Source organism: Electrophorus electricus, chromosome 2, assembly GCF_041902795.1.
Source record: "Electrophorus electricus isolate QZ-2024a chromosome 2, ASM4190279v1, whole genome shotgun sequence".
NCBI lineage: Eukaryota > Metazoa > Chordata > Actinopteri > Gymnotiformes > Gymnotidae > Electrophorus > Electrophorus electricus.
This window is the reverse complement of record NC_137498.1, coordinates 6,804,762-6,831,002: the sequence shown is the minus strand read 5'-3', so window position 1 is coordinate 6,831,002 and position 26,241 is coordinate 6,804,762. Positions and strand designations below refer to the sequence as shown.

Genomic DNA, 26,241 nt, shown 5'->3' with positions numbered 1-26,241 from the left:
TCCTTCACTATTAATGTCTTCAGCACATGTGTGTTTCAAATTAAAAATTCAGCATTGATTTTCTTTTTGACATGGCTTAACTATCTCAAGCACACAGTGAATTGCTTTAAGCACATTATTATATGCAGAAAGCCTAATTATCTTTTACATACTTGTAAGTTACACTATACTGCTACTTCCTTTAACTAGTAGAGGGATTGTTGAGAGTAAGATTTACTCCATCACAGTATAACGATTGCTTACTTTGCTCTATTATGCTCTAGCGCTGCAGCTGATATGCATGAGATTTAACTGCACCACAATAATACATTGATTTCAAGATTTACGACCGATGGCAGTCTAAAAAGCAAATCGTAATTGTTCAAATTCTACCTTATATGTTCAGATAACATGGAGTGCCTCTTATACGTTATCAGAAATATATGACATGTCGCCTCTAACTGGACTCATATTAGATGTTTCCAGTGTTTCTTATAAAGTAGCTACTGAGTAGATATTTGATGTTCTACAGAAGTAGAGAGAAGATAACACTCACCATCAGCAGTGTGGAGCACAAGGAGCAGATAAACACACACCTGCATTCTTACTGGGTTACACACACACTACACACAGCTACAGCAGGACTGATGATACACACTGTACACACACTCAAAAATACAGTATACTGAATGTTCTGACAACTACAGTTACAGTGGAGATGAAGTGTATTCAAATGAAGTTTTGACAAACTTCTATCCCCAACACACACAACAAATATAGGGAGGCAGTAGCGTTTTATAAGTTTTTAAAAGTCATTTGGTGTGTCCTCTTTCTTCCTTAACAGCCTCACATCATAAGTGAGAATGTCCTCATTCTTACTTAAATTGGCTCGGTCCGTTGTCACAGAGATGTGGCGGCCCAGTGGGATGGACCCAAAATGACTCGCTAAGTGCTATTAGTTCAGTCCAGCACATCTGCCCCTTGTCATCTACTACCTCAGTGCTGACTGCTTGCAACCCTAATGGCATTCATTACAACAAATGGTGCATTTGAGTAACATCTGGTTAAAGTACTGCTCTAAACACAGTTTAACACAGAAGGTCTGGAACAGTCAAAAGTTGTGGGTTCAGTCTAATGATGACAGTGTCACTGTGCTTGATAGAGATTTAATGGTGAGTACGGTGTCTTTATATTCTCTCCATTTAAGATAACACCTTTACACTCCCCCATCCCCTTCAGTCAGGTGTGATATGAGGAGAGAGAGATTTCCTGGAGCATGAACAGTACCCAGCTGAACTCTGTTTCTGTACTGTTCACTCTGACTGGAGATCATTTCCACACCAGCGACTGGGACGTACATTTATTTACAGATACACACGGAACGATAACGGCACTCACAAGCATTACAAATGTCAATACGAACATGAAACAGTTGACAGTAAACAAACACGAACAGTTAACAATATCGAAAACATGTAACATTGCCACGAAACATCAACACGTTACATCCACACGCTTCGTCAGCAATAACCAACACCTTGCACTCTGCCACAGGTTTATATACATTTAGACAGACGAGGTGCAGGTGTGTGCAGGTGTGGTTACAAATAGAACAGCCCTCCCACTGTACATTGCAGGCCCACCCACGTGACTCGGGGAAGGCGAGCGTTCCGTGACAGCAGTTGGTTAACTGAACCAAATAATTCTAATGTATTCTCATAAACCAGATTGCATCATGTATTTTTAAAGCTTAGCTCATTTTGGATGGCTTAACACACTACTTAAAGTGATGCATCACAGTCACATACTATTGCCAAAGTCTGTCTATCTATCTATCTATCTATCTATCTATCTATCTATCTATCTATCTATCTATCTATCTATCTATCTATCTATCTATCTATCTATCTATCTATCTATCTATCTATCTATCATTTCACTGACAGTGTTGCTGTCCTGTACCTTGTGTACACGGTGTCCTTTTTATTGGCATCTTTCATATTATTTTACTGTTTTTTTTTTCTTTCTTGCTACTATACATTTGTGCAAAGCACTTTGAATTGCCATTGTGTATGAAAGGTGCTGTACCAAATTACATTGTCTTGCTTGTTATAAGTGACATGTGTTTGACCAAAGGCGAAGTGTTATTTAGATACTTCTAATATACATTTATTCTGGAAACTTGTAACCTGCAGATTCCTGGGAAGCAGCTGCAAGGTAGTGTAATTAAAGGTAGTGTAATTAAAGATGTCGAGTGGATATCTATAGAAAAATATACAAGTTCTTAAACACTTTGCTTGCACAGCTTATGAAGGGTCGCTGTCTGAAATTTCTCTGTATATATATATATATATATATATATATACACACACACACACACACACACACACACACACACATTACAGTTGGTAAACTAACAAACAGTAAACGGATATAAATATCAAAGGCATGCCCTTAAAGACTGAGGTAAATGACCCGTTGAATAATAATAATAATAATAATAATAATAATAATAACTGGTACTGTAGCCTGCTCTATATGTGCTTCATAAAACCTTATTAGCAAAGACTATAAAATAACTAGAACAAAAGGATCCATTTTTATCACCTCTTCCTCCTCATGCATTACTACAGGAGTGGACTATTTTATCTTTTGCAAGAGATGTATTCATCTGTATATTGGAGGAACCAAGAGAATGTTTGCTGATTGTTTTGTTGAACACCTTTGGACCATCAGAATTAAGGATTTGTCATTTCCAGTGGCAAGGCATTTTAATGCTGATGGATATTGCACTAATTTCGGTAACTTGATGAAAAACATCCCATCTACACTTTCAGAAATTTAGAAACCCATGAAACAGTGTCATGTCTTATAGCCTAAACTAATTCTACAGTCATAGCTATGGAGCAGGTGTACCTATAGACTGGTAATTCAGTACACAGTCTAAACTCATTTTAATTCTTCACCTCTATAAATGTGTAATGTGTCATTTTAAGCAGGTAAAAATAGAAACCACACTCATGTGGCTTTTCCTCTCTATTTTTAAAACAGAAATAAATTCTCACAGTGAAGTAATGGCTAAAGTCAACAATAAAGCACTTGACATAAAATGATATACACATTTATGTAACGACAGAGGCTAGGCAGGATGCACGAACGAGCCGACAAAAGTTCCGTTTATTAACATCAGACAACAGACAATGTAGCACATAGGCCAATACATGGTCAATCACCGACAACATCCACTACTAAACAGGAGAGTTATATACACGCACAGTAATGACACAAAATGAGGAGCAGGTGTGAAACACAGGGAGGGCGTGGCCATATGAATGAATACACACACACACACACACACACACACACACACACACACAGAGACCCACACAGAGAAAGACGTCTGGGAGGAGGGGCCGTACCGTGACCATTTACACATATTTTTTTTTTTCATTAAAGCCAAAAGCACTACTACTAATAAATTACATGCAAAAAAGCTAATAATTCACAGAAGTATTCAAATCATCTTTCAGCAAATTAACCTCTAATGAGGCATTTACAGTGAAGAAACAAATAAAATACATGCTATTTACTGGCGGTACATGTTTTTGTATGTTTATTTTTTGTCCATTTGCTTGATTGCATTTGTTTGTGTGTGTGTGTGTGTGTGTGTGTGTGTGTGTGTGTGTGTGTGTGTGTGTGTGTGTGTGTGTGAGTGAGAGCGTGTGCTTAATTTGAATTTAATTTGATGCTGGCATATTCTGTATAATCTGCATTATCCATTGGAGTGGATGCTGGTTTGGTTGTCTGACTGTGTACTACAGTGGAGTAAGTGACATCATCCTGCAGGAATAACACATTAACAATTGTTATAACACACACACACACACACACACACACACACACACACACACGTTTACAAAAGACACATTCAGTATGATGCACACCTGTTCTTGTGCTGTTTTGCATTTCGCTTTTCGATTTACAGCTGCGTATAGGACACTCGAATCTTCCTGTAGAAACACAGAAATGAAAAATTAGCAAACTTGTGTAAACACTAAAGCACACTTTCGAAAAAATACTGTATATAAGAGTCTATACATGCACACAAATGCACAATTCAAATGCACCAATAACCTTTATGCACCTGTGACCATCATGCAAAAGGCAACAACAATATGCTATATGTGGTGTGAAATCACTGGTACATGTCCAGAAGACCCGTTTTCATATGAATGCAGTGATAAGAGCTGTGCTCCATAAGGACACAGGTGAAGTGAAACACAGGTAGAATTTAATGGTAAATAATCCTTGTCCAAAGAAGGACAATATAACCAGCCTTAATACCTACAGGTCAGAAGCTTTAACATCAGTAGTCATGAAATGCTTCGAGAAGTTGGTTCTGTTTTACGTCAAGTCCATCACTCCCACCTCCTTGGACTGATATAGTTTTACAGAGCAATCTGCACTATGCACAGTCACAATCAACACTATGTCTGTACTCATCTGGACCTTCTAGGATCCTATGACAGAGTCATGTTTGTAGACTTCAGCTCGGTTTTCAACACAACTGAGAGTGGAACCCTGTGTCTGTCAGGGCATTTTCAACTACCTGTCAGATAGAAAGTAACTTGTGTGCCTGGAACCTTATCTGTCAGAGCCCCTATCCATCAGCACTGGGGTTCCTCAAGGCTGGACACTCTCAGCCCTCCTCTTCTCCTGCTACACCAACAAGTGCATCTCCAGCTATCATCAAGCAAATGACCCTAACAGGACTCGTTAGCAACACTGACGGGACTGCTAGTGGAGTCAAGTGGCTCGTCTGGCTTTGTGGTGCACTGAACACAACTTGGAGGTCAACATGCAAAAAACAGTAGAGATGGATGATACATTTCTGAAATAAGACAACTGTCCATCTCCCTTTGTAACTCAGTACAGTAAGTGATGTGGAGTCTGAGCTTTCTACACACCACCATCTCCACTGATTTCAAACTGGAAATCACAACAGCCATCATAAAAAACATTCATCAGTGTGTCAGGAGCTCTTTATATTAGAAACTCAACATGGACCCCACACAACTAGGGAACCCCACACACTATCTGTATAAAACCCTCTGCTCAGGTATTTGGTACTGCTTCAACAAAACCTGAACTTCACAACCTGTGTTTTCCCAAAGATGGTTTAACTTAAAAAAAAATAAAAAATGAAAAAAGTGATGTATGTGCTGTATGTGATGTGTGTAATGTATGTAATGTATGTGATATGTGATCCCTTATTTGAACTGTATTGTACTAATTGCATTGTATCATCTGAACCCCCCCCCCCTCAGTATTCAGATACAAAGTAGCACTCACTTGAACAGGTGGACAAAGCACAGCAGAACAATCCTGTAAACACACACACACACACACCATGGAAGATTTGACCTTGAAGGACATGTGCCAGTAATGATGTGGAGGTTGTTTTTCTTATGTTACAGTGGATGGTATGTGAGCATTCACCTGTGTCTCCTGCGCTCTCTTCTCTTCTGTTTGTCCCTTTCTTAGCCTCGTTTGTCCATGTCTCTGGACTACATTAGAAAACCAGACTATGTGACCCACAACTTGCATGCATGCATGTGCATGTGCATGTGCGTGTGTGCATGTGCGTGCGTGCGTGCGTGTGTGTGTGTACCTTTGTATCTCCAGTACAAGACCCCCACGAGACCCAGCAGCAGGAGGAGGACAGCTCCCACAGCAGTAGTCATGAGGATATATAATAGATCACCAGCAGGGTTTTGGACATCTGAAGGCAAACGTTATACAAATGTTATGTGTATTTGTGTGCGTGTTAGTGTTTATGTTTTTACACAGCATGCATTTTAATTGCTTTTTAAGATATTAGGAGACCATGTTGATATGCAGTAAATGCATGTTACTGTCAGTCAGAGTCTTTGCACTGTCAGTAGTGGAAGCGTCAGCTGGAGCCTTTGCACTTGTTTTGACATCAAATCTTGATGTAAATTCTGTTGTTGAGATTCCTGGAGAGGGAGATGTGTTTGTTAGCATAAGATGGTGTACTGCTTTAGTACTACTTGTGGGTGCAAGTTTGGCTACAGTACTGACCCATTATAAATGTGTATAGGAACATTCAGGGTGGTTTACATTCGTGACACTAGTAGACATGTGACTGCACCTGAGTGGGGGGCAGGTGAACAAGCTCATCAGTGCATGTTTAAAAGTTTATTTAAAAACTAATTTTATAATGAAGACTTTCCAAGTAATGATGTTTTATTAGAGTCAGCACTAATGCAATGAAATTATCCCTCTTGAGCATCGTGATACGGCCACAAAACAAATCAAATTATGTCAAAATAAAATCCCCAATGCAGTATTAAAAGTATTTAAAATATATATTTTAAATTTGTTGTGTATGTTGACCAAAAAGCTGTCAATTTGGGTGTATAGCCTGTAATTAAACTTCTGTGGTTGGGAAATACAGTTTATTATTTTATTGACAGTGTCATAGTCAGGACACATGAAGAAAAATGCCATTTTCAGGTAAAATGTGTCTTTGGACAATTGGGAAAACATCTAGTACTACGGAAGGAGTCAAAAACAGATCACTTCTATCATTTTGGGTAAAGCCTTTGTCAAACTAGTGTGACTGAGACACAGTTTTATGCTGGTATTTTCTTAGGAGACATGATTTTGGACTCATGAAAGTTTATAAAAAAATATAACATTTTTAGGTAAAACATTTGGACAACTGGGAGCACATCTTGTACAAGGTGATAAGTCAAAAACAGTGGATTTCTGTCATTTTGTGAAGTATTGTGAAGTAAAACATTTTACATCAAAATTGTATGTCCTGACTATGACAATATCAAAGTGCCAGTGCAAAACAGTATTTCCCCAACCTCAGTAGTTTGAGGTTTCAGTTCACACAGTTCCTACTTACTGTTTGTGGATGGTCATAGTTAGGATGCATGACTCTTTAAGAAAAATGTCATTATGAGGTAAAATAGATAAAATAGTTCTTTGGACAACTGAACACATCTAGTACTAAGCAATGAATCAAAAACATGACATTTCTGTCACTTTGGGTGTATAAGATGTAGTGTGGCTGGGAAATAATTTTACACTGGCAGTTTATTGATACTGTCATAGTCCACCTATGCACTTTAGAAATAACATGAAAGACAAAATGAGGGTCAGTGACATTATGGATTGTTTCCAGAAGATTAAGTCATGATTTAAATCCCAGTCAAGTATTTTTAAAGTACAAGAGCACTTTAACCACAAATACACCCCTATAAAAATGGATGAAATGTATATTTACCCTGGACTTGTTTTAGCTGTCCTTTTGCAAACAAACACATACCAAGTGTCACATCGACCGAACTCCAAGCACACTACAACACCCAACATGCCATTCCTCGCAAGGTCAAGGACTCATCCAATCATACACATTCATTCAGATCCTCATCACCAGAATATTGACAGCACCTGTTTTCTACTTCCCACCTGTATATAAACCTGTTTAGACCTCACCAGCATTGCGAGGTATTGCCACTAGTTTTGACTGTGCATACCGAGCGTTATTTCCTTGATTGCTTTCCTGTGTTTCGATTGTGTTTTTTGTTCTCCAGACTACTGATTTTTTTCCTACCCCTTTTGTATAGTTTGCTTGGTTTGTTATTGGTCTTTGGTTGTTGGACTCGGACTGTTTACCTGTATGATTTGGATTAGCCCTGCCTTGGCTTTCCTTGTTTTGACCCTGGTCTGTTCACCCATCAAAAGTCGAAACAAAATAAATTTTTCTCTACATCCGCGAGCATCTGGCCTTACCTGTCCCATCACACCAAGCCACATCAGTGAGAAAACACTACCCAAGTGACCTGTAGCATTCATACTATGTCCAGTATATCAGCCTTTGATGGTCTAAGAGTGCTCTTTAGGTGTAACAGGTGCTACAGGTATAATGTAACACTAGTTTGCTAAAGTTCAGTTTATTTATGAGACTATCAATGCACTAAGAATATGGATCTAAGTTACTTACCTGTAAAAGTGAGTTTGATGTATAGTTGTTCATATTCCTTATGCATACAATCGTAATCTCCCTCATCTTCATCCGTCAGGTGTGATATGAGTAGAGAGAGATTTCCTGGAGCGTGAGCAGTACCTAGCTGAACTCTGTTTCTGTACTGTTCATTCTCACTGGAGATCACATCCCATGTTTTTCTTTTTGGGCTGTATTTCTTCCAGGTGAAATTTGCAGCTTTGGCGTGTAGGTCTGTGCAGCTGCAGGGTAGCAGTACTGAGTCTCCTGTGTGTGCATTGATGCGTTTTGTCTCCCTGTTGTGTTCCAATACGCAACCTATAGAAACACACCCCACTGTCAGACTCCACCACATTTGCTTGTTAGATTAATAAATATTTACTTTAATATTATATGATTTTTAGCATTGTTCTAATGACATTCACTCTCCTTATAACAATGATAGTTATAACTGAGCAATTTGGTTGCTCCATTTAGGTAACAATTTGAGCTTTGTTTGTTAAGTACCAGTGTAACAATTTTTTAATATTTGATCAAAATCTTCATTTCAAATTTACTAACACATTTCTTAAGAGTGTTCTTCATAAATCCTTCATAACAGCTAACACAAACCTAAATACACTTTTATAAAGGCTGATTCTGACAGACAGCTGTCATACAGTCTTCTCTTCACAACACAAACAACACAATACTGTCAGTTGATTAGGTGACATACTTCTTTCAAGGGCTATAGGTTTTTTGTTGTTGTTGGGTTGTTTTTGTTTTTGTTTTTTTTACAAGTTTTAAATATGTTTGCAGTTAAAATAACATAACTGGACCCCCCAGGAGACAGAGCTGGCTGGGAATGAGGACAGCCACTATAACCACCCCAATACCCCCAGAAGAAAATCGGGGCTGATGATCAATACCGCCACAGCGTCAGACCGCAGAGACAGAACGGGTTGGCATGTCCAGCATATAACATTAATGATTAGATGTTGCTTACCAAGTGAGGTGTGTCATCTTAGAACAGGCCAGATGCTTGCGAACAGCCGAGTTTTATTTGTAGCGGAATAAGCAACAATTGTAAAGCGAAACAGGCGTGGGTAATGGCCAGATATACACACGCCAGGGAATTGCTCAGTACACGCAATAGAACAGCAATAATACTTGGCAGGGAAAGAACGGAACCAGAGAGAATAAATAGCGTAGCAAAGATGAGACACAGGTGGCACTAGTAAACCGGTGATGAGGATCTGGTGAGGTTGTGCCGGGGAAGACGGGAGTTGCAATCACGGACTGAAGGCGGTTGTGGGACATGAGGTTACTAGGAAAACTGAGCAGATGTGAACACCTCAAACCACGTAGTACCTTCCTGTTCTTGACACTGGCTGGAGAGGCTGAAATGAAAACTCCCATATGGCTCTGTTATAAATGAACGCTTTGACAATGATTGTCCTGACACTGTATTGAAAGTGTTCTGGCCTGGTCTATAAATAAGGTGTTTTATTTTGTTACTAATAAAATGTTGATTGATCTCTAATGCCACGCCATTCTACCAGTCACAGAAAGATCAGACAATATATATATATATATATATATATATATATATATATATATATATATATATATATATATATATATATATATATATATATATATTGTGCCACATACAACACATGCTACTGATCACATTCTTGCAGTGCTCGTCTTTGTTCAGTTTTCCACCTCATCTCATTGAGTGTCTGTGTTTAGTGAGGGGTTTGGTGTTGTCTATACAGGCAAAGGTCTGAGTAGGATCCATTCTAACAGAAATGGGACCTTACAGAGATGATCCAATTAGATTCGCATTCTAATTACATTCCCATCACATTCCTATTAAGACTTCGGTCACATCTAACTGCCACCTCGCTAATGTTTTCACATGGGTGGAGCAAAATCAGTCTGGCTAGTCTGGTTTTTCAGACATTGTGTTATAAACGAGTATAAAGATAGCAGCTTTTTTTTTTTCTTTCAGAAAGATGCAAGTAAAGCCCAGTCCTCTAGTTTTCCTCTAGTGAATTTCAACTGCATGAATTTGACACAAACATTGATCTAAATGACAGATCTATATAATATAGATTAGTGGGTGCAACATGAAATTACTCACTACCGTAAGCAGATTTCCCGCATTTTTCCCTTTTTGTATCAAAGTTACTATTACCACTAAAGTTACTATTACCAGTAAAGTTACTAATAACACGTGACTACTGATGGTGGAAGCTTCAGACGTCATTGAAGCACAGGATGAGGGTGAGACTGTTTCATAAGTTTGGCACTGTCCTATAACGTGGAAGTCAAAAGGGAGAATAAACGTTTCATAACGCCAACCTGTTGTTTTTACATAAAAAGGGAAACAATGATTTTAAACAAATTATTGCAGAGTGTAATTACTAAACATTAATGATTATCAATTTTTTTTTAATGAAATATGAAGGCGGTGGAGTGTTGTATTGTTTATGGTGCTGCGCAGTTTTGAATCTATGGCTGCTATAAATTCTGAGAACCACCAGGTGTCGCTGTTTTGTCACCAGCTTTCAATGCTCCAAAGCTTCGAATCCTTTAGCAGTACAATAAGGAAGAACCTCAAACGCTTCACAGGACTTCGTCTGCACATCATTACCAAGAAGGAAGTTAAACAGTAAACACTAGAATAACGAGCAGGCGAATAACGTTACCAAACAACAATAATCTCACGGGAGGACGAGAGAGCGCACATTCAAAGACCCACAGCCAAGACGCTAAAACAAGGGATATTTATACAAAGATTAACGAATGCAAACTAGACAAAGATGAAAACAGTGACAGGAAAACCAAACGAGGGGTCGGAACAGAAAAACCAAAACAAAGAAGCACCGGACACGCACGAACAGAACTAGGAACACTTAAACAAAGCACGCGGGAAAGCATCTCCATGGGAACCGCGATGTCAGGGAGGAGGTGATGGTGAAAGATGAGCTGAAACCTGCCTAGGTGACGATTTACAGGCCATGTGTGTTAAAACCTGAGACATTCTTACTTGAACTGCACAAGATATTTGTTACAATTAAAGGAGTATTTGACCATCACTGAACTAAACATTACTGGTTATGTGCACAGATGACAGCACAACAACAAATATGACAGCAGAAAGTCTACAAGTAACTCAGACAACCAAGACTTTGCTAGTGTGGATACATAAGAAAACCTTAAAGCTGGATTTATCATTTGCAGTTGGATTTGGATCAAAAACAGTGTTTTACCTTTAATAGTGAGTCTGATGTCTTTATAGTTCCACTGGTTAAGATAACACCTGTAGTCTCCCTTATCCTCTTCAGTCAGGTGTGATATGAGTAGAGAGAGATTTCCTGGAGAGTGAGCAGTACCCATCTGAACTCTGTTTCTGTACTGTTCACTCTCACTGGTGATCACGTCCCATGAGTTTCTGTTTGTGTTGTGTTTCCTCCAGGTAATATTCTCAGGTTTGGCGTGTGGGTCAATACAGGAGCAGGGCAGCAGTACTGAGTCTCCTGTGTATGCAGTGATGTAGTCTGTCCTCCGATTCCCTACTAGCATGCAGCCTGCAGAAACACACCAGATAAAGGCCTTCAGTATTAAACATGGCCGCACATGTACATGTAAAATGGTTATTATTATTATATATGACATACTCTGTTATTATTATTATATATGACATACTTAATTATTATTATATATCACATACTCCATTATTATTATATATGACATACTTAACTATTATATATGACATACTTAATTGCTCCAGGTCCAGTCACCTGATGGTACTGATGGTACCAGCCAACTGATGATGGTACTGGAAATCACTAAGAGATTTCCCAATAGATGTTGGTATGATGGATGCATGACCATCAAGATATAAGATGTAAATGTCTGATTATAATGATTATTGATTGTCTTTGCCTCCCTCCTTCCTTCTCTCCCTCTCCCCTCCCACTAAAGTTATTACCACTAAAGTTACTATAACCACTAAAGTAAATATAACCACTAACATTACCACTAAAGTTACTAATAACATGTGACTAATCTTGTTTGAATCTTCAAACATCACAGATACACAGGATGAGGTTGAGACTGTTTCATAGGTTTGGCACTCTCCTATAACTTAGAAGCTTTATCTTTTTACTAAAAAATTGGAAATGTGCAAATTATAGAAGCCAAAGGGGAGAGTAAATGTTTCATAACGTCAACCTGTTGTCTCCCAGTATAGTTTTGTATTATGTTTTCACATAAAAAGGGAAACAATGATTCTAAACTAATTATTGCAGAATTTAATTACTAAACATCATTACTGATCATTATTTTTTTAATGAAATATGAAGGCGGTGGAGTGTTGTATTGCGCAGTTTTGAATCCATGGCTGCTATAATTTCTGAGAACCACCAGGTGTCGCTGTTTTGTCACCAGCTTTCAATGCTCCAAAGCTTCGAATCCTTCAGCAGTACAATAAGGAAGAACCTCAAACGCTTCACAGGACTTCGTCTGCACATCATTACCAAAAAGGAAGTAAAAACACATCTGCAGATAAAAACACACCTGCATTCCACAACACACTACACACAGCTACAGCAGTAACGCTGCTACACATCTTATACACTCTACAAAACTACAGTGTACTGAACACTCTGAAAACTGCAGCCCAGACTACAGTCTGTCTGTGGGAATCACCACACAACTATGACCTGGAACTCTACAACTCTCTCAGTAGAACTCTACAGAAATTCACCACCCACTAATATCCACAGTAGAGGGGACGTGTGTTCAAGTGCAAAATAAATTATTCCTCCAGTTCTTTCTCTCTCACATACAGACTAAATCTAACAGTGAAACAGTGTCTTTCTAGTGTCATCACTTCCTCCTGAGCTGCCCAGTGTTCAGTCCCCATCCTCAGTAAAGTGATCCTGCAGTAAGAAGTAGTGCTACACAATGATCCCCCTCAGCACTGTTTGGTCACATCATTTCACTCCTGCACTGAATGTAGCTTAGCAAATATTAGACAGATCAGACAGGAAGAGCTCTAGACTACATGCTGATCAAAATAAACATTGATCATTTAATCAGGTAAACATGAGGATGGTCTGATATTCATATTATTCATAAAGTACAGGTGAAATGCAGCAGTCTATGATCATGTTGTAGTTTTCATACTATTAAGAAAAAACTACTTAAGTGAAGCTGTGAAATCCACCCACTAACACAGAACCACTAAAGGAGTCACGAAAGTAAAGACCACTTTGGATGTAGACAGCACAATGTCATCACAACCCAACAGTTATCACAGGAAGTAGAAACATTTTCTCACCTTTTCTCTTAGTTACTTTGTTCTTTTTGTTGTTAAAGCTGCCAAAAGCTGTTTAACAACTGTTTGATGATGGTGGATATCTGTAAAGTAACTAATTGAGGCTATAGGCTAGTGTGCACTGCACTGTTACAACAACAACAACAAAATAAAATTAAAACTGTAAAAAGACAAAACCCCCAGCATGGGCTGTCTAAGCCTCCTGGCCAATTGATGAACAAATGAGGAATAAATAACACAAACAGAAATAAACAAGTGAGCACATTTCCCACGTAGCACCCAGTGCAACCAGATTAGCAATAAATATGTCAGGAGGAAGAGGTGCATACTGGGAATTATCACATCTGTAAACTGGTAGCTATGACTATGGTGGCATCAGAATAACTTGGGACTAAATAAGAAAAGTCTTTAAACTGGAGTCACTGGAGTGAATTTATGCTGCCAGAGTCAGTTAGTGAGTGACTGATTAAACCATGAAGTCCAGAGCTAGATCACTGACACTGATGAGGATTTGGAGACTGTTTGACAATCTTCGTGGGTGAGTGAAAGAAGTAAACATTTCGCTCACACACCACTCTGAGAAACAGCACAGCAGAATTTTAAGATCACCAACCCAAAAAGGAAGCATGCGCATATGCATGTCTGTGTGTGTGTGTGTGTGTGTGTGTGTGTGTGTGTTATTTATGTATTGCTAAAGTGCATCAAGTTTAGCAATACATATGTGAGAAGGAAGAGGTGCATACTGGGAAACTGTACTGTCTTTATGGTTTTAATTTTTTTTTATTTGTTCATTTTTTATTTGTAAATTTTTCTAAGCCTCTAGGATAAGAAGAACAACATAGGAGAACTTGAAGCCCAAACACCCAACAAGAAGAGAGAGAGAAAGAGAGAGAGAGAGAGAGAGAGTGAGTGTGAGTGTGAGTGTGAGAGAGAGCAGGGCAGGGCGGGGGAGGGGGTGTTTTTGCATCTACAAGTATCACTTTGAATGTACATTTACTGTGTGTGTAAAAGTGTCTTTCTCCAAGTCCTTCAGATGTGGATCTGGCCATCCTGCAACAGCTGTGCATGTTTTGTGTGTGTGTGTGTGTGTGTGTGTGTGTGTGTGTGTGTGTGTGTGTGTGTGTGTGTGTGTGTGTGTGTGAGCCAGAGAGAGAGAGAGAGAGAGAGAGAGAGAGAGAGAGAGAGAGAAAGAAAGAAAGAGAGAGACAGTATTAGTTATGTATTGTTAAACTGATAAACAGTGCTCCAAGTTTGCTAGGAGGAAGAGGTGCTTGCTGGGAAACTGTACTGTTTTTGTGATATTACAGTTTTTTGCAAGACACAAAAACAAGGACATGTGACAATAATTGAAACCACTAACTCATGTAGCCCAGCTCCTGACCTGTTATACTAAACCAAAAGCACCTTCTCTGATTTACACTCATTTTGTATTTCTAAAACACATTTTTTTTCAATACGCTAAACACAATTCTCTATATTGGACACATCATTTCTTATAGAAAACCCTCAAATGCAAATGATGCATCCATTTATCAATTAACCAAACCCAGTACTCATAGGTGAAGACAATTATGACTAATTTGTACATGGAGCACTACACTATTTGTAGAGCCTGAGCACTATAAAGAGGCCACAGGGTCAATGTCTTGGTTGGATATCAATGGAGGCCAATATTGGAAAGAGAGGATGAGGACGAGGAAGAGCAACCATCACAGATGAGCTTTGGGCCACTTTGGTTGACCATATGGTTAAGCATGTGCTGTGTTTCAGGAAAGCTGAGCAGGGGTCCAGCCTAATCTGAGTCACTACACTGTACGAAGTGTCAGGAAGTACTATAGTAAGTGTCCCTGAGCAACATGGGGGTAAACCATATAAACAGGCTAAAACAAACAAACAAACACTGTCTTCACATTGGGAGACAGCTGTCTGGCTAGCAGTCAAACAAGTCAGTACTACTCTATATTACCATGGAGACCAGAGGAGGGGCAGACCTCCTGATTGAAATGGATTTATTCAGTACCAGTCCAGCTCTTTAACCCGCAGGGAGTGAGCTCTGCCCCTCCTCTGGTCTCCATGGTAATATAGAGTAGTACTGTCTTGTTTGACTGCTAGCTCAATAAGGGATATGATGGGCATGTCAAAATTCATGAGATCAGAATCCTCTGTAGTCTCTCCCCCAACCCCACCCACACTCGGGAAAACACACAGAAGCACCAAACACATACATCATACACCACATGTAAAGGACAGTACCACATATACAATCAACTACAATGAGGTGTGACCTCTGTCACAGGCAGCTGGATACAGAAGTGGGTAGTGGACAAGAGCTGCATCATACACAGAATGAACAAGTGAGGAATAAATAACACAAACAGAAATAAACAAGTGAGCACATTTCACATACCACACCATAATAAAAAACGTTTTTTATAAATGTACAGATTTATAGAGCAAAATTATCCTTGTAAGAGTCACAATACTCTTGTACTTTTCTTATTTCTCAATTTTGTCAGTCTTACTAAAGTCCCTACAATTCCTACCTTATGCTGGTCTGAAGTAACTAATCAGCAATTAGCAAGTAATTAGCAGCGGTTCCTCTCTACCGGACCGAACCACAGCGCAGATTTCAGTGCCACTTAACGGAACAAGTCGGCGAAGAATCAAATTTACTTTATTCTCCCTTAACTCGGGTGGACAAGACATGTTTGGAGTCCATATTTCGCTCCTTTAAAACAAAACGCTGCTAATATTGCTAACAAACACCGGAAGCCAACAGCAACGATAGCTAATAGGATTTGTGAATAAGTCAGATATCGAGCTACATGTCCTCAAACCTCATCCAGGTCGCTTCCCGGTGACGTGTTTCTTCACTTGTCTAGTTCACCGTGAGTTATACGACACACCGACTAGTCTGGGAGACATTTATTAACACTTGGATGCGGTTTGACCGGCTTGAGAGAAGTTTGTGGGTATCTATTTACGAAGACTATATTTGAGTTTCTGTTGACCTCCAGTGTTTGTTAGCATTTAACAGCTTTTGTTCTAAAATAAAGAGGCAAAATTTGGACTTCAAACATTTCTTGGTCGATAGACAGAATCTGGGATAAGTGGTGAGTTGCTGCTCTCTGCTGCTCCCAGATATAAATACCTTTGTGCAAATGAATGTATGAGGATGACAACACCTGTAGAGAGAAGGTAACACTCACCATCAGCAGCGTGGAGCACAAGGAGCAGATAAACACACACCTGCATTCTTACTGAGTTACACACACACTACACACAGCTACAGCAGGACTGCTGATACACACCGTACACACTCTTCAATACGGTCTACTGAATGACTTCACAAGAACACTTATAGTGGAGAGGAAGTGTATTCAGATGAAACTGACAAACTAACCACAACACACACACCAAATATAGAAATGCGGTAGGTTTTGTAAGTTGTCATGTGGTACGTCCTCTTTCTTCCTTATCAGTCAGTGATCTATCAGATATTCTCACATTGTCAGTGAGGACGGTCTCATTCTTAGTTAAGTGGCTCCGTCCTTTGTCATAGAGACACGATGTAGAAGCTCAGGGGGTGAGACCCAACATAACCTCCCTCAGTGCTGTTTGGTCAGTTCATTTCACTACGACACCCAAAGTACTTCAAAGGCTTATTAATGAAAACAGTGTAACGCTTCTTACCTGGAGTGAGAAACAGGTGCTACGGGGTAACCGCGATGCGTGGAGTAAACATGGAGTGACACACACACTGGTGTGGGCAATCTGAAAGACTTTTATTCTCTCCTGGACCACTTCAAGCCATCATTGTACTTATACGTAAAGGAAACAGTACAAAGCACCGTACAGCGTTACCAAAGAAAAAGGAGTGTTGAGAAGACGAACAGAAAGGTGACAGTTCTCCCCTCACACACACACACACACTCTCTCAGTTACTCAATCTACATAACCATAAAGCTCCCTCTTAAAGGCGCAGTACAACTGTATCTGTTACAACAGCATGTGGAATTACAGCAGCCACAGTACTGGCTACCTGAGACTTTCAAATTGTTTGAACAGATATTTAAAGGAGCATTTAATTTCAGAGCATTAATTTTTTACTCACAGTGCATAAAACATAAAACAGGGTGTATTTTAATTGCACATGTTCAGCTTGTGTGATTCATTTTCAAATTTGATGTGGAATTTGTTTGCAGGAATAACGTGTTTGTTGGTCAAAAACTGGTCTTCACTTTGTAAGAATGTCACTCCACCACTAGAGATGTGAACTCTACTCACACCACAAATGTACTGTTGCTTTCAGCTTCTGCATATCAAAAGCCTTTTCTTCGTCCATGCAATAATGCACAGGCTAAAGGTATGGATTATGTATGTCAATAAAAAACATCAATTTTATAGAAGGAAAATTGGACTTTTAAAAAATCATTTATCAGTCTTAATAAGACATTTGTAATTTTATAATCCCAGTGTTGCCATATGATTTACGTAAAATTGTAGCATGGGTCCACCTAGTGGTAAAACGTTAATTGCAGTTTTTACTGGATTGTAACTTAATTGGTGGTTTGAATTTTTTTTTTTACATGTAAACTCATAAGAACTCAGTTGATTATCCCACATTTTGACTCTATTCTCTTAATTATGAGTGAATACAGTGCCTATTCCTACAAAGGCATAATGATCTATTGCACTAATGTAAATTGTACTGTACTGTTACCGCCGCCAAGATTTATATATATTCAGGGAAACCACAAAGGTGTAGCGGAACTAAAGAAATTATGTGTGACCATGGGCTCACTCAGAGGCCTCAATCTCCTTACAGTTACTCTGTAACAAAAAGTCCCTTGTGCACAAAGGTATTATTAAGTAAAGCAAAGCACTTCTGAGAGAGTTCTGAAGTCCTAGACAGCCTGCATGCTGCCCATGGTGCTTAAATTATAGTTAGTTTCAGCACCAAAGACAGCCTTTTTTTGTTGTTGAGGTTGCTGTTCAGTTTCCAGTTTTGTATGAAGGATTTACTAAAGATGCGTGCTAAACATATATTCAGTGCTAACATTTATCTCCAGTTGTCTCTCTCAACATCTCAACAAGCTAAATTCAGTGTTACACAATCAACACAACTCAGAGTTCTTATTCTATATGTTACATTCTACATAAAATTCATATCCTGAGTTATCATTATTTTGATTCATATTGCTAAAAAGGACACTCTGGGAGTAACATTAGCTAATGTTACCTTAAACAAAAATCAAGAGAATGCCAGATTGATCCTTCCCTAGAAAACTGTTGAAGCTAAAATTGTCCTGGGGAAATGTTCCTGTGGGTTGTGGCTGTGAATTATAAAAAACGACAAACAGTTCACAGTGTGAACCTTCATGATGGAAAAAAAAATTCCTACTTAGTGTCATCAAGGAATGTTTTACAATGTAAGTAGATTTTCCAACAGTTAACTAAATGGTGAAGTGTGTGACAGGAAGTTAATGTTTATAATCTCTCTTACATTATCCTAGGGGGAAATATAAACATGCTGTGACACTGTGTGTGTGCTTCAATTAAGTAGTATTAAGATACACCTCAAATCCACCATATGTACCTCATCTCCATCAGGTGGACCTCCAACAGGCAGACCTCATCTTCACCAGGTACACCATAACTCCACCAGGCAGAATTTAACTCCAACAGGTAGGCATCAGCTCCACCAGGCAGTCCTCAGCTCCACTGGGAGGTCCTCGATATTGATGAGCAAGACACTGCAGCAGCTGTTTTCACCACAGTTAATACTGTGTTCCACTGAATAAATGATTATTTGATAATTATTACAGTCTGTAATATTTAAATTAGAGTCACATGTAACATTAGCATTCCTGCTCAAATTCTTAATCAATCATTTCATACATGTATCACTGAGTCCTGTGGAACTGGAAAATGTACAAAACAGACATGGCAAGGAGACAAATGTAATGGCACAAGCTTCCAGTTTGTTTGCTCTTCATGCATGCTGGCTGACCATGAAGGACGGTCCACAATAGTCGGTGCCAACTCTCAGACCAAATCAGGTTTCACAAAACAGGTTATTGAACTTGTCCTGAACTTGTGCCAAACCAAAGTCAAAAAAAAAAAAATCTCACAAGCTTAGGTCTGCTTGCCTGATCTTTTTAAGATAGCAGAAAAAGTACAAATACTCTTTAGCTAATTTTGGGATCAACTGAACAGTGGACACAACATTTGAACATTTGACTCTTTGTATGTAGGTTAGCTAAGAACATGATCATAAGAAATCTCAGTAATACTGGCATGTCAGGCACTGAAGAGACAAGCCTCATATCCTTATCAATATAATTATGTACTAAATAAAACATATAAGGGGTTTAATTACATGTGAGTTGGAACTGAAATGAAAATGAAACCACTGCGTGTACAATGCTGTTCTCAATTTTAAAATTAAATCCACAATAGTTCAAGTTCAAGTTCGGTTTATTCGTCACATACATAGTCATACACAGTATAACGTGCAGTGAAATGGTGGAGAGTGCTCTGTCCAAACTGAGGAAAAGAACAGGGGTGCATAGAGAGAAATATATATATGCAGATAAAAATATATATTCTATGTATGTACAAAAATATATTAACAATGTATGTACAATATATGTATATTATGATTATATACACAATGTACAATGTATATGGTTGGGTATATATGTACACAATCTACAGAATGTACAGATCCATTTTATATAGTAACATATCTACAGTTGTGTAACAGGGTAATTGAGTATAAATCTATATATACAGATGTACAGATATACAGTCATGTTACATGGTGGTGGTGGTCCCCACAGTTTATCAGTTTCCCTCATTCAGGGCCCGAATGGCCTGTGGGAAGAAGCTCCTCTTCAGCCTCTCTGTCTTGGACTTCAGGGAGCGGAAGCGCCTCCCTGACCTCAACAGAGTGAAGAGTCTATTGTTGGGATGGGTGGGGTCCTTCACAATTTTCCTGGCCTTGGTCTGGCACCGCTTGTAGTAGATGGTCTGCAGGTCAGGAAGTTCCGTGTGAGTGATGCGCTCTGCTGAACGCACTACCCTTTGGAGTGCTTGTCTGTCCTGCTTGGTGCTATATATTTTAACATCCCTGGATCTAGACTGCATGTGTTTAGTCATATTTTGAAAGCCAGAGCTATATTCTGGGCTTGATTTGAAGAGGGATGTGAGGAGATGCAAATCTCCCAGTGAAAAAAAAATAAATACATGCGGACAACCAATCCCTTGTAAAACATATCTCCCTTTACACCCCATCTGGATTAATATTAATGTGATGTCATTTAAGATGTCTTACTATTTTCACTCTAACCTTCTGTATGTTTTACAAGCTAAGTTACGTTGGGCGTATCAGGAATTCCTCGTGTCAAACGAGGTGGATCCGTAAAGTCTCGATCTTTCTCTTTACATTGGTGACTCAGTGGAGGGCTTGGTGCATGATGCATCTGCCTTGCATGATTCTAGAAATGCAGCAAGATCTATGCTCTTTATTCAAGAAGAAAAACAATAACCAGCATTAACCAGTGAAAGATGTTTGGAGTTAATAAAACAGAAAATCTGATCCTATAATCAGGGGAATGTCCTAATATAGAATCTAAAGTTTTTTTTCCCCACTTTTAAAGGCAAACATAAAATGTTTCACAATCTGCTCCACCGTCATGATGAGAAATGCTAAGCTAATTTAGTCAGATATTATTGCTAGCAGTGTGGCTAACTCTGTGCATTTAAACCACATAAAGGCTCAGAGATGGAGCTTGCAGATGACCCTGATGGTAAATGATGACAGCAGAGCTAATGATACAAGCTTAAATTGAAATATGAGGTAAATAAATAAAATAAAAATCCATACACCTGAGACTGAAATGTGCTGTGTGGCTAAATGTGCACTTTCAAAAAGCTTCCAAAACTGGCTGCGATGCCGAGGAATCGTTCAAGCTGTGTGAAGGTTCTCAGAGAGGTCAGTGGTACCGAGAATACAAAGAGCTCTGAAAGTACTGAGTACATGTTAGCTAATATGAAAAAAGACTGCCATCCTGTATAGCTGATAAAAAGAACTGCACTTATGTACAAAGATCAGTTAGTGTATTCGAAGACCGCAGCAGCCGAGTTTGGAATGAGACTACACAGCCTCACAGGAATCAATACCAGAGCTAACGATGCCAGCGTACAGGGTTTTGGCATCAGTAATGTTAACTAAAGGATAAATGCTGTGCAATGTTCCTGCTCTATTTGAAACAGCCCCTCAGTGGTTAATGTTTAAAGGACTGACCTCAGATTACACCAAACAGACTATAAAATGTATGAACTCAATCCCAATAGTTTACTGCTGACAGGACGTGGATGGTAAGTAAATGTACTGTAAGATGACTGATATTCTGGAGATACAAGTAATTTTTTCCTCAGATCTTGTTTGAACTAAATGACAAACACTTCAACAGCGATCTATTACATCTTTAAAAATCTAAAAACAGAATGAAAGACTAGACTCAGAAGTAGTCTCCATGCAGGCTATCACGTATATACCTCTCTTATGAAAATCCATGTGTTGACTATTTTCTAATGTAACAGTTGTGTTTAAATGAACCTGCGTGTGATACATTTCAAATCTGTGCAGTGCTTCTGCAGGTGCTAAAATGTGGGGAAAGGTCCAGTGCTGTTTGATTGTTGTCCTCATACTGTCAGTGGACTGGACTGTAGGCATCAAGGACCAGGATCATGATCAAGACCATTCAGCAGATCACCATCAACATCTCCATCATGGCAAGGATGCAGCCCACCCCCATCACGATGGAGAAGACAAACCCTGCCACAAACTCTCACCCCACAATGCAGACTTTGCCTTCTCCCTCTACAAGAAGCTGGCCAGCCATCCTGACACCCAGGGCAAGAATATCTTTTTCTCTCCTCTAAGTATCTCCATGGCTCTATCCATGCTGGCCCTGGGGGCCAAGAGCAATACCCACTCACAAATCTTCAGCACTCTGGACTACAGTGCTCTCACAGCTGATCAGGTTAATGAAGGCTATGAGCACCTTCTTCACATGCTGGACCACAGCCAGGATGCCCTAGTGTTGGAGATAGGAGGAGCTGCAGCTGTACAAAAAGGCTTCAAGCCTGAAGACAAGTTTCTGAAAGACATCCAGCACTTCTACAAAGGTGAAGCCTTCAGTGTGGACTTTTCCACACCTGAAGTCGCTGTGCAAGAGATCAACAAGTTAATTGCCAAAAAGACCAAGGACATGATCACTGATATGGTCAAGAGTCTGGATGCTGCCACTGTGATGATGCTCATCAACTATATGTATTTCAAAGGTAAGAGTAGACAAGTAGAACCCACTAGAGATTAAAATAATTTTTCATGTATTTCACCTGATCTGCAGTAACCAGTCTTGGATTTCATTCTCTCAGGTAAATGGGAAGAGGCTTTTAAAGTGGAGGACACCAGCAAAGGTGACTTTCATGTGGATGAGAACACCACAGTGTCTGTGGATATGATGAACAGAAATGGTGAATATGACTTCTACTATGACCAGGGCAACTTTACGTCCGTTATCATGCTGCCATATAATGGAAACGCCTCCATGATGATCATCCTGCCTGACCAGGGAAAAATGGAGGAGTTGGAGAAACACATCAGCAAGGATCACCTCAAGTACTGGAAGGACAAAGTCCACAAAACGTAATGTATCATAAAATGCTTTTAAAAATAGAATTTCACTTAAACATGTTAAGTACTACCACAAAGTAGAACCTTTACTCCCTGACAAGGTCACCAATGGCAAAAAAGTATTAAATAAATATTTTTGCTTATGCTATTCCATGTAAGAGTGTGTTTTCCTGACTGATCATCTCTGTTCTCCAGCACTTTGGACTTGTATATGCCCAAGTTCTCAGTGTCTGCTTCCTCCTGTCTTGGGGACACACTGAAGGAGATGGGAATGGTTGATGCATTCTCAGACAGCGCAGACTTCTCTGGAATCAGTAAAGGGGCCAAATTGGCAGTTTCCAAGGTATGTGGTAAACCCTTTAAGAGATTTGCTGTCATGTCTAGAGTGTCACATTATAAGTTTGGGAAATATTGTTTAAAACCTTCTCAGTAGACGTCTGGGGGGTCTTTGGGGCAAAAAATCAATGGCTTTCTGATGTCTGTTTGTTTTGGAAAGAACACTGATGTGATCATTCTCTTCCATTATGGGAAATTTGGTGGGATCTTGGCAGAGACTGCCCATCTTAAATATCCAGTAGAATTTAGACTGCACTCTCAGTTTCAAATAAAAAAGTGAATTTTTAGGTTTGCCTCTCTTGATATGATACGATATGAAGTTAAACTTATACAGCGCCTTTCTCAGTACCCAAAGACGCTTTACACTGCACAATGATTTTACATTCAGTCAACACACTGGTGAGATGCCGCAGCCAAATTCCAACTGCTGTCCATTAAGGAATGTTCAGAAGCTAATGCATCTACTGCTTAAATACTTTAAAGTGTCAATCAATGACTGCCCAGATTGGTCCTTCCCCACAGGTCCTGCACAAGGCCGTCCTCAGCGTGGATGAGCAGGGCACTCAGGCTGCAGCTGCCACTACTGTTGAAATCATTTTCACGTCATTGCCTTTCAAAACAGAAGTCAGCAGACCGTTCCTAGTCTTCATTGTGGAGAAGAACATCAGGAGTATCCTCTTCATGGGAAAGATAACCAACCCCACTGTGTAGTCGTAGACGTCTCCCACACAGTCTAGTCAGTAGTATGATGAGAGTGCTACTGAATTCTCTCTCATATCAATTAGCAACAAATATAGTCACATCTCTGTATTATCTAGAAGAAATTAAAGGCTAAAGGTTGTGCTAATTTAGTCAGCAATAGACATACAGAAGGGACTTTGTTTAGCTATAAACAAACTAAAAATGAAATGCTGCTTTCAGAGTTCGACCAGTTCACTTACACCAGATATGAGAAAAGAAACAGACTGCTGGATTATTTCTGACGGCACAGTGAACACAGATGTACACAAACTCATCTGAATGGTAATAAACGTTTTGAGTGAGATTTGAATGGGTCTTCATTTGTTTTGGCAAACCAATCATTGCAGTCTCTAACACAAATCAGGGGCAATTATGACATTAGGGATGTTGCTGATTTTTGTCAGTTTCATACACATATTACGTAAGTCATGTGGAACTATATAATTCTAAAACAGACATGGCAATGTGACAAATGTACATTAACCTCCAAACTCTCTGACTGACCGGAGACTGAGTTTTGGAGTTGTTTCAGATCAAATCAAATCAATATTTATATAACGCTTTTTACAGTAGATGATATCAAAAAGCAGCTTTACAAATGTCCAAGTACAAGCCCCCAGTGAGCAAACCAAGGGTGACAGTGGCAAGGAAAAACTTCCTAGAGCATGAACAACCGAGACTCAAAGGGAGGAGGGGGACATCCTCTTCTGGCCAACAATGGTCGCCACAATAATAACAATGTAAAGAGAAAAATACATTTTTAAAAAAATTTAAAAAAAAGCAATTAATGTCTAGTCCAACTTTAGAGGTCCTAGTCTTGTCCTGAGGTGTGTATTCCCGGTGTGTTGTCTTGTATGTCCACTCATTTTAATGATCTGATCACAGCAGTTGGTGCAATATCCAGGCCCATCTGAGTCTGTTAGGGTCCAAATTAGATGTATTGCCTCTGGGTTGGTGTCAAATAAAGTAATAAGAATCTGAGTTACAAAGGGTAGTGATTGAACTCTTCCCCCTTGCTTCTGCATCCATTTTGTCATTGATTCACAAGGGATTCTGAGAAACTTCTCCTAACGCTCCATTTGGAGTGTGACACTGAAAACCCTCTGATTGGAACGTAACAAGAATCACAGTAACACTGCTTCTAAGCCAGTAAGTGGAGGGGCCATATTTGTAAAAATATGTATGCAATTGTCGTTTGTCCATTTGAGCAACTGAGTCAGACTTCAAAATGTTTTACTCCATATAAGAATGTACAATATATGGTAGCTAGGTCTGACAATGAGGATTTTAGAGGTGATCTAGTTTCTTTAAAGCTGGTGCTTTCTAAAGTAAGAATTTTAGTTAATTTTTCAAGTATATTTGATTTTGTATGATTTAATGTCTGCACTGGACCTGAAAACACACTTGTCCTGTAACAGATTTCTAAACCTTATTACATATCTCTATGATTAGGTAAAAGATAGGCATATTTAAAACTATGCATATTAAAAGTAATATGTTTTTAAACCATTATATGCTTAGATTTAGAGCTTAGTAGTGGGTGTAGTGGGTGAAATCTTCCCCCTCGCTTCTGCATCCATTCTGTCAATGATTCACAAGGGATTCTGAGAAATTTCTCTTAACGCTCAATTTGGAGTGAGACTCTGAAAACCCTCTGTTTAGAGGGACATGAAGCCGTAACACTTCACCCTAGCCCTCTATCAGATACACTACCCCTGCTCACAAGCACTGCATATGGAGGGGCAGGGCTAAGTGGTAGGGTCAAGGGGTGAAATGTGATTGGGACATAGTGAAGGTGTATGAGGCACAGGAACATGAGAAATAATGATGTTGCTGGGGGCCACAATGACTGGATTTAGAACCTCTGTGCTAGCTGAGCTGTTCTTAAAAAGAAACAAATGGTCTGAGCGAGCTGTTAGTCGTGGTTTTGGTCTTTGTGGTTTTAAGGCTCATAGCAAAGCCAGAGTCTAATCATAACTGATCACTCGGGCTCTGTTTAACTGGCTTGTCAAATATCTTCCAAATCTGTAGTAAAGAGTAGAAGACAATTAGATGTTATTGCTTTAGTATGTCTTTGTCTCCATGTGCTTTTGTATGTTTTAGTTT

The 26,241-nt window shown here is 39.3% G+C and overlaps 2 protein-coding genes and 2 long non-coding RNA genes across 4 annotated transcripts; 2 read left to right on the top strand and 2 right to left on the bottom strand.

The window, feature by feature from the left end:
* Positions 1–3,137: 3,137 nt before the first annotated feature.
* LOC145660008 (uncharacterized) lies at positions 3,138–3,992 on the bottom strand. The gene is made up of 2 exons (XR_014126227.1): positions 3,924–3,992; positions 3,138–3,819 (listed from the first exon to the last, which is right to left on the bottom strand). It is a non-coding gene; the product is annotated as an uncharacterized LOC145660008 (long non-coding RNA).
* A 1,453-nt stretch (positions 3,993–5,445) lies between these two features.
* LOC145643418 (matrix remodeling-associated protein 8-like) lies at positions 5,446–16,765 on the bottom strand. The gene is made up of 6 exons (XM_081694606.1): positions 16,559–16,765; positions 11,278–11,595; positions 8,018–8,335; positions 5,895–5,996; positions 5,651–5,761; positions 5,446–5,546 (listed from the first exon to the last, which is right to left on the bottom strand). The coding sequence occupies exons 1-6, from the start codon at positions 16,602–16,604 to the stop codon at positions 5,446–5,448; spliced, it is 996 nt and encodes a 331-aa protein (XP_081550732.1). The 5' UTR covers positions 16,605–16,765.
* Positions 16,766–17,046: 281 nt separating this feature from the next.
* Positions 17,047–19,623, top strand: LOC145647337 (uncharacterized). Its single transcript, XR_014116321.1, has 3 exons — positions 17,047–17,249; positions 17,555–17,715; positions 18,963–19,623. It is a non-coding gene; the product is annotated as an uncharacterized LOC145647337 (long non-coding RNA).
* A 2,361-nt stretch (positions 19,624–21,984) lies between these two features.
* Positions 21,985–24,439, top strand: LOC145647321 (alpha-1-antitrypsin homolog). The gene is made up of 4 exons (XM_081695461.1): positions 21,985–22,703; positions 22,800–23,070; positions 23,254–23,401; positions 23,917–24,439. Exons 1-4 carry the CDS (start codon positions 22,025–22,027, stop codon positions 24,103–24,105), a joined length of 1,287 nt encoding a protein of 428 aa, XP_081551587.1. The 5' UTR covers positions 21,985–22,024; the 3' UTR covers positions 24,106–24,439.
* Positions 24,440–26,241: the final 1,802 nt, after the last annotated feature.

What these genes read in the sequence shown, in the direction of transcription:
- LOC145643418 (XM_081694606.1), bottom strand. Translation starts at nt 16,604, where the DNA reads ATGCAGGTGTGTGTTTATCTGCTCCTTGTGCTCCACGCTGCTGATG. An exon ending in CATCAAACTCACTTTTACAG is followed by an intron (nt 5,997 to 8,017) that starts GTAAGTAACTTA and finishes CTCCCTCTCCAG; the next exon opens with GAATCTCAACAACAGAATTT. An exon ending in TGCAAAGACTCTGACTGACA is followed by an intron (nt 5,762 to 5,894) that starts GTAACATGCATT and finishes GTTTGCCTTCAG; the next exon opens with ATGTCCAAAACCCTGCTGGT.
- LOC145647321 (XM_081695461.1), top strand. Translation starts at nt 22,025, where the DNA reads ATGTGGGGAAAGGTCCAGTGCTGTTTGATTGTTGTCCTCATACTGTCA. An exon ending in CAACTATATGTATTTCAAAG is followed by an intron (nt 22,704 to 22,799) that starts GTAAGAGTAGAC and finishes TCATTCTCTCAG; the next exon opens with GTAAATGGGAAGAGGCTTTT. An exon ending in AAGGACAAAGTCCACAAAAC is followed by an intron (nt 23,071 to 23,253) that starts GTAATGTATCAT and finishes TCTGTTCTCCAG; the next exon opens with CACTTTGGACTTGTATATGC.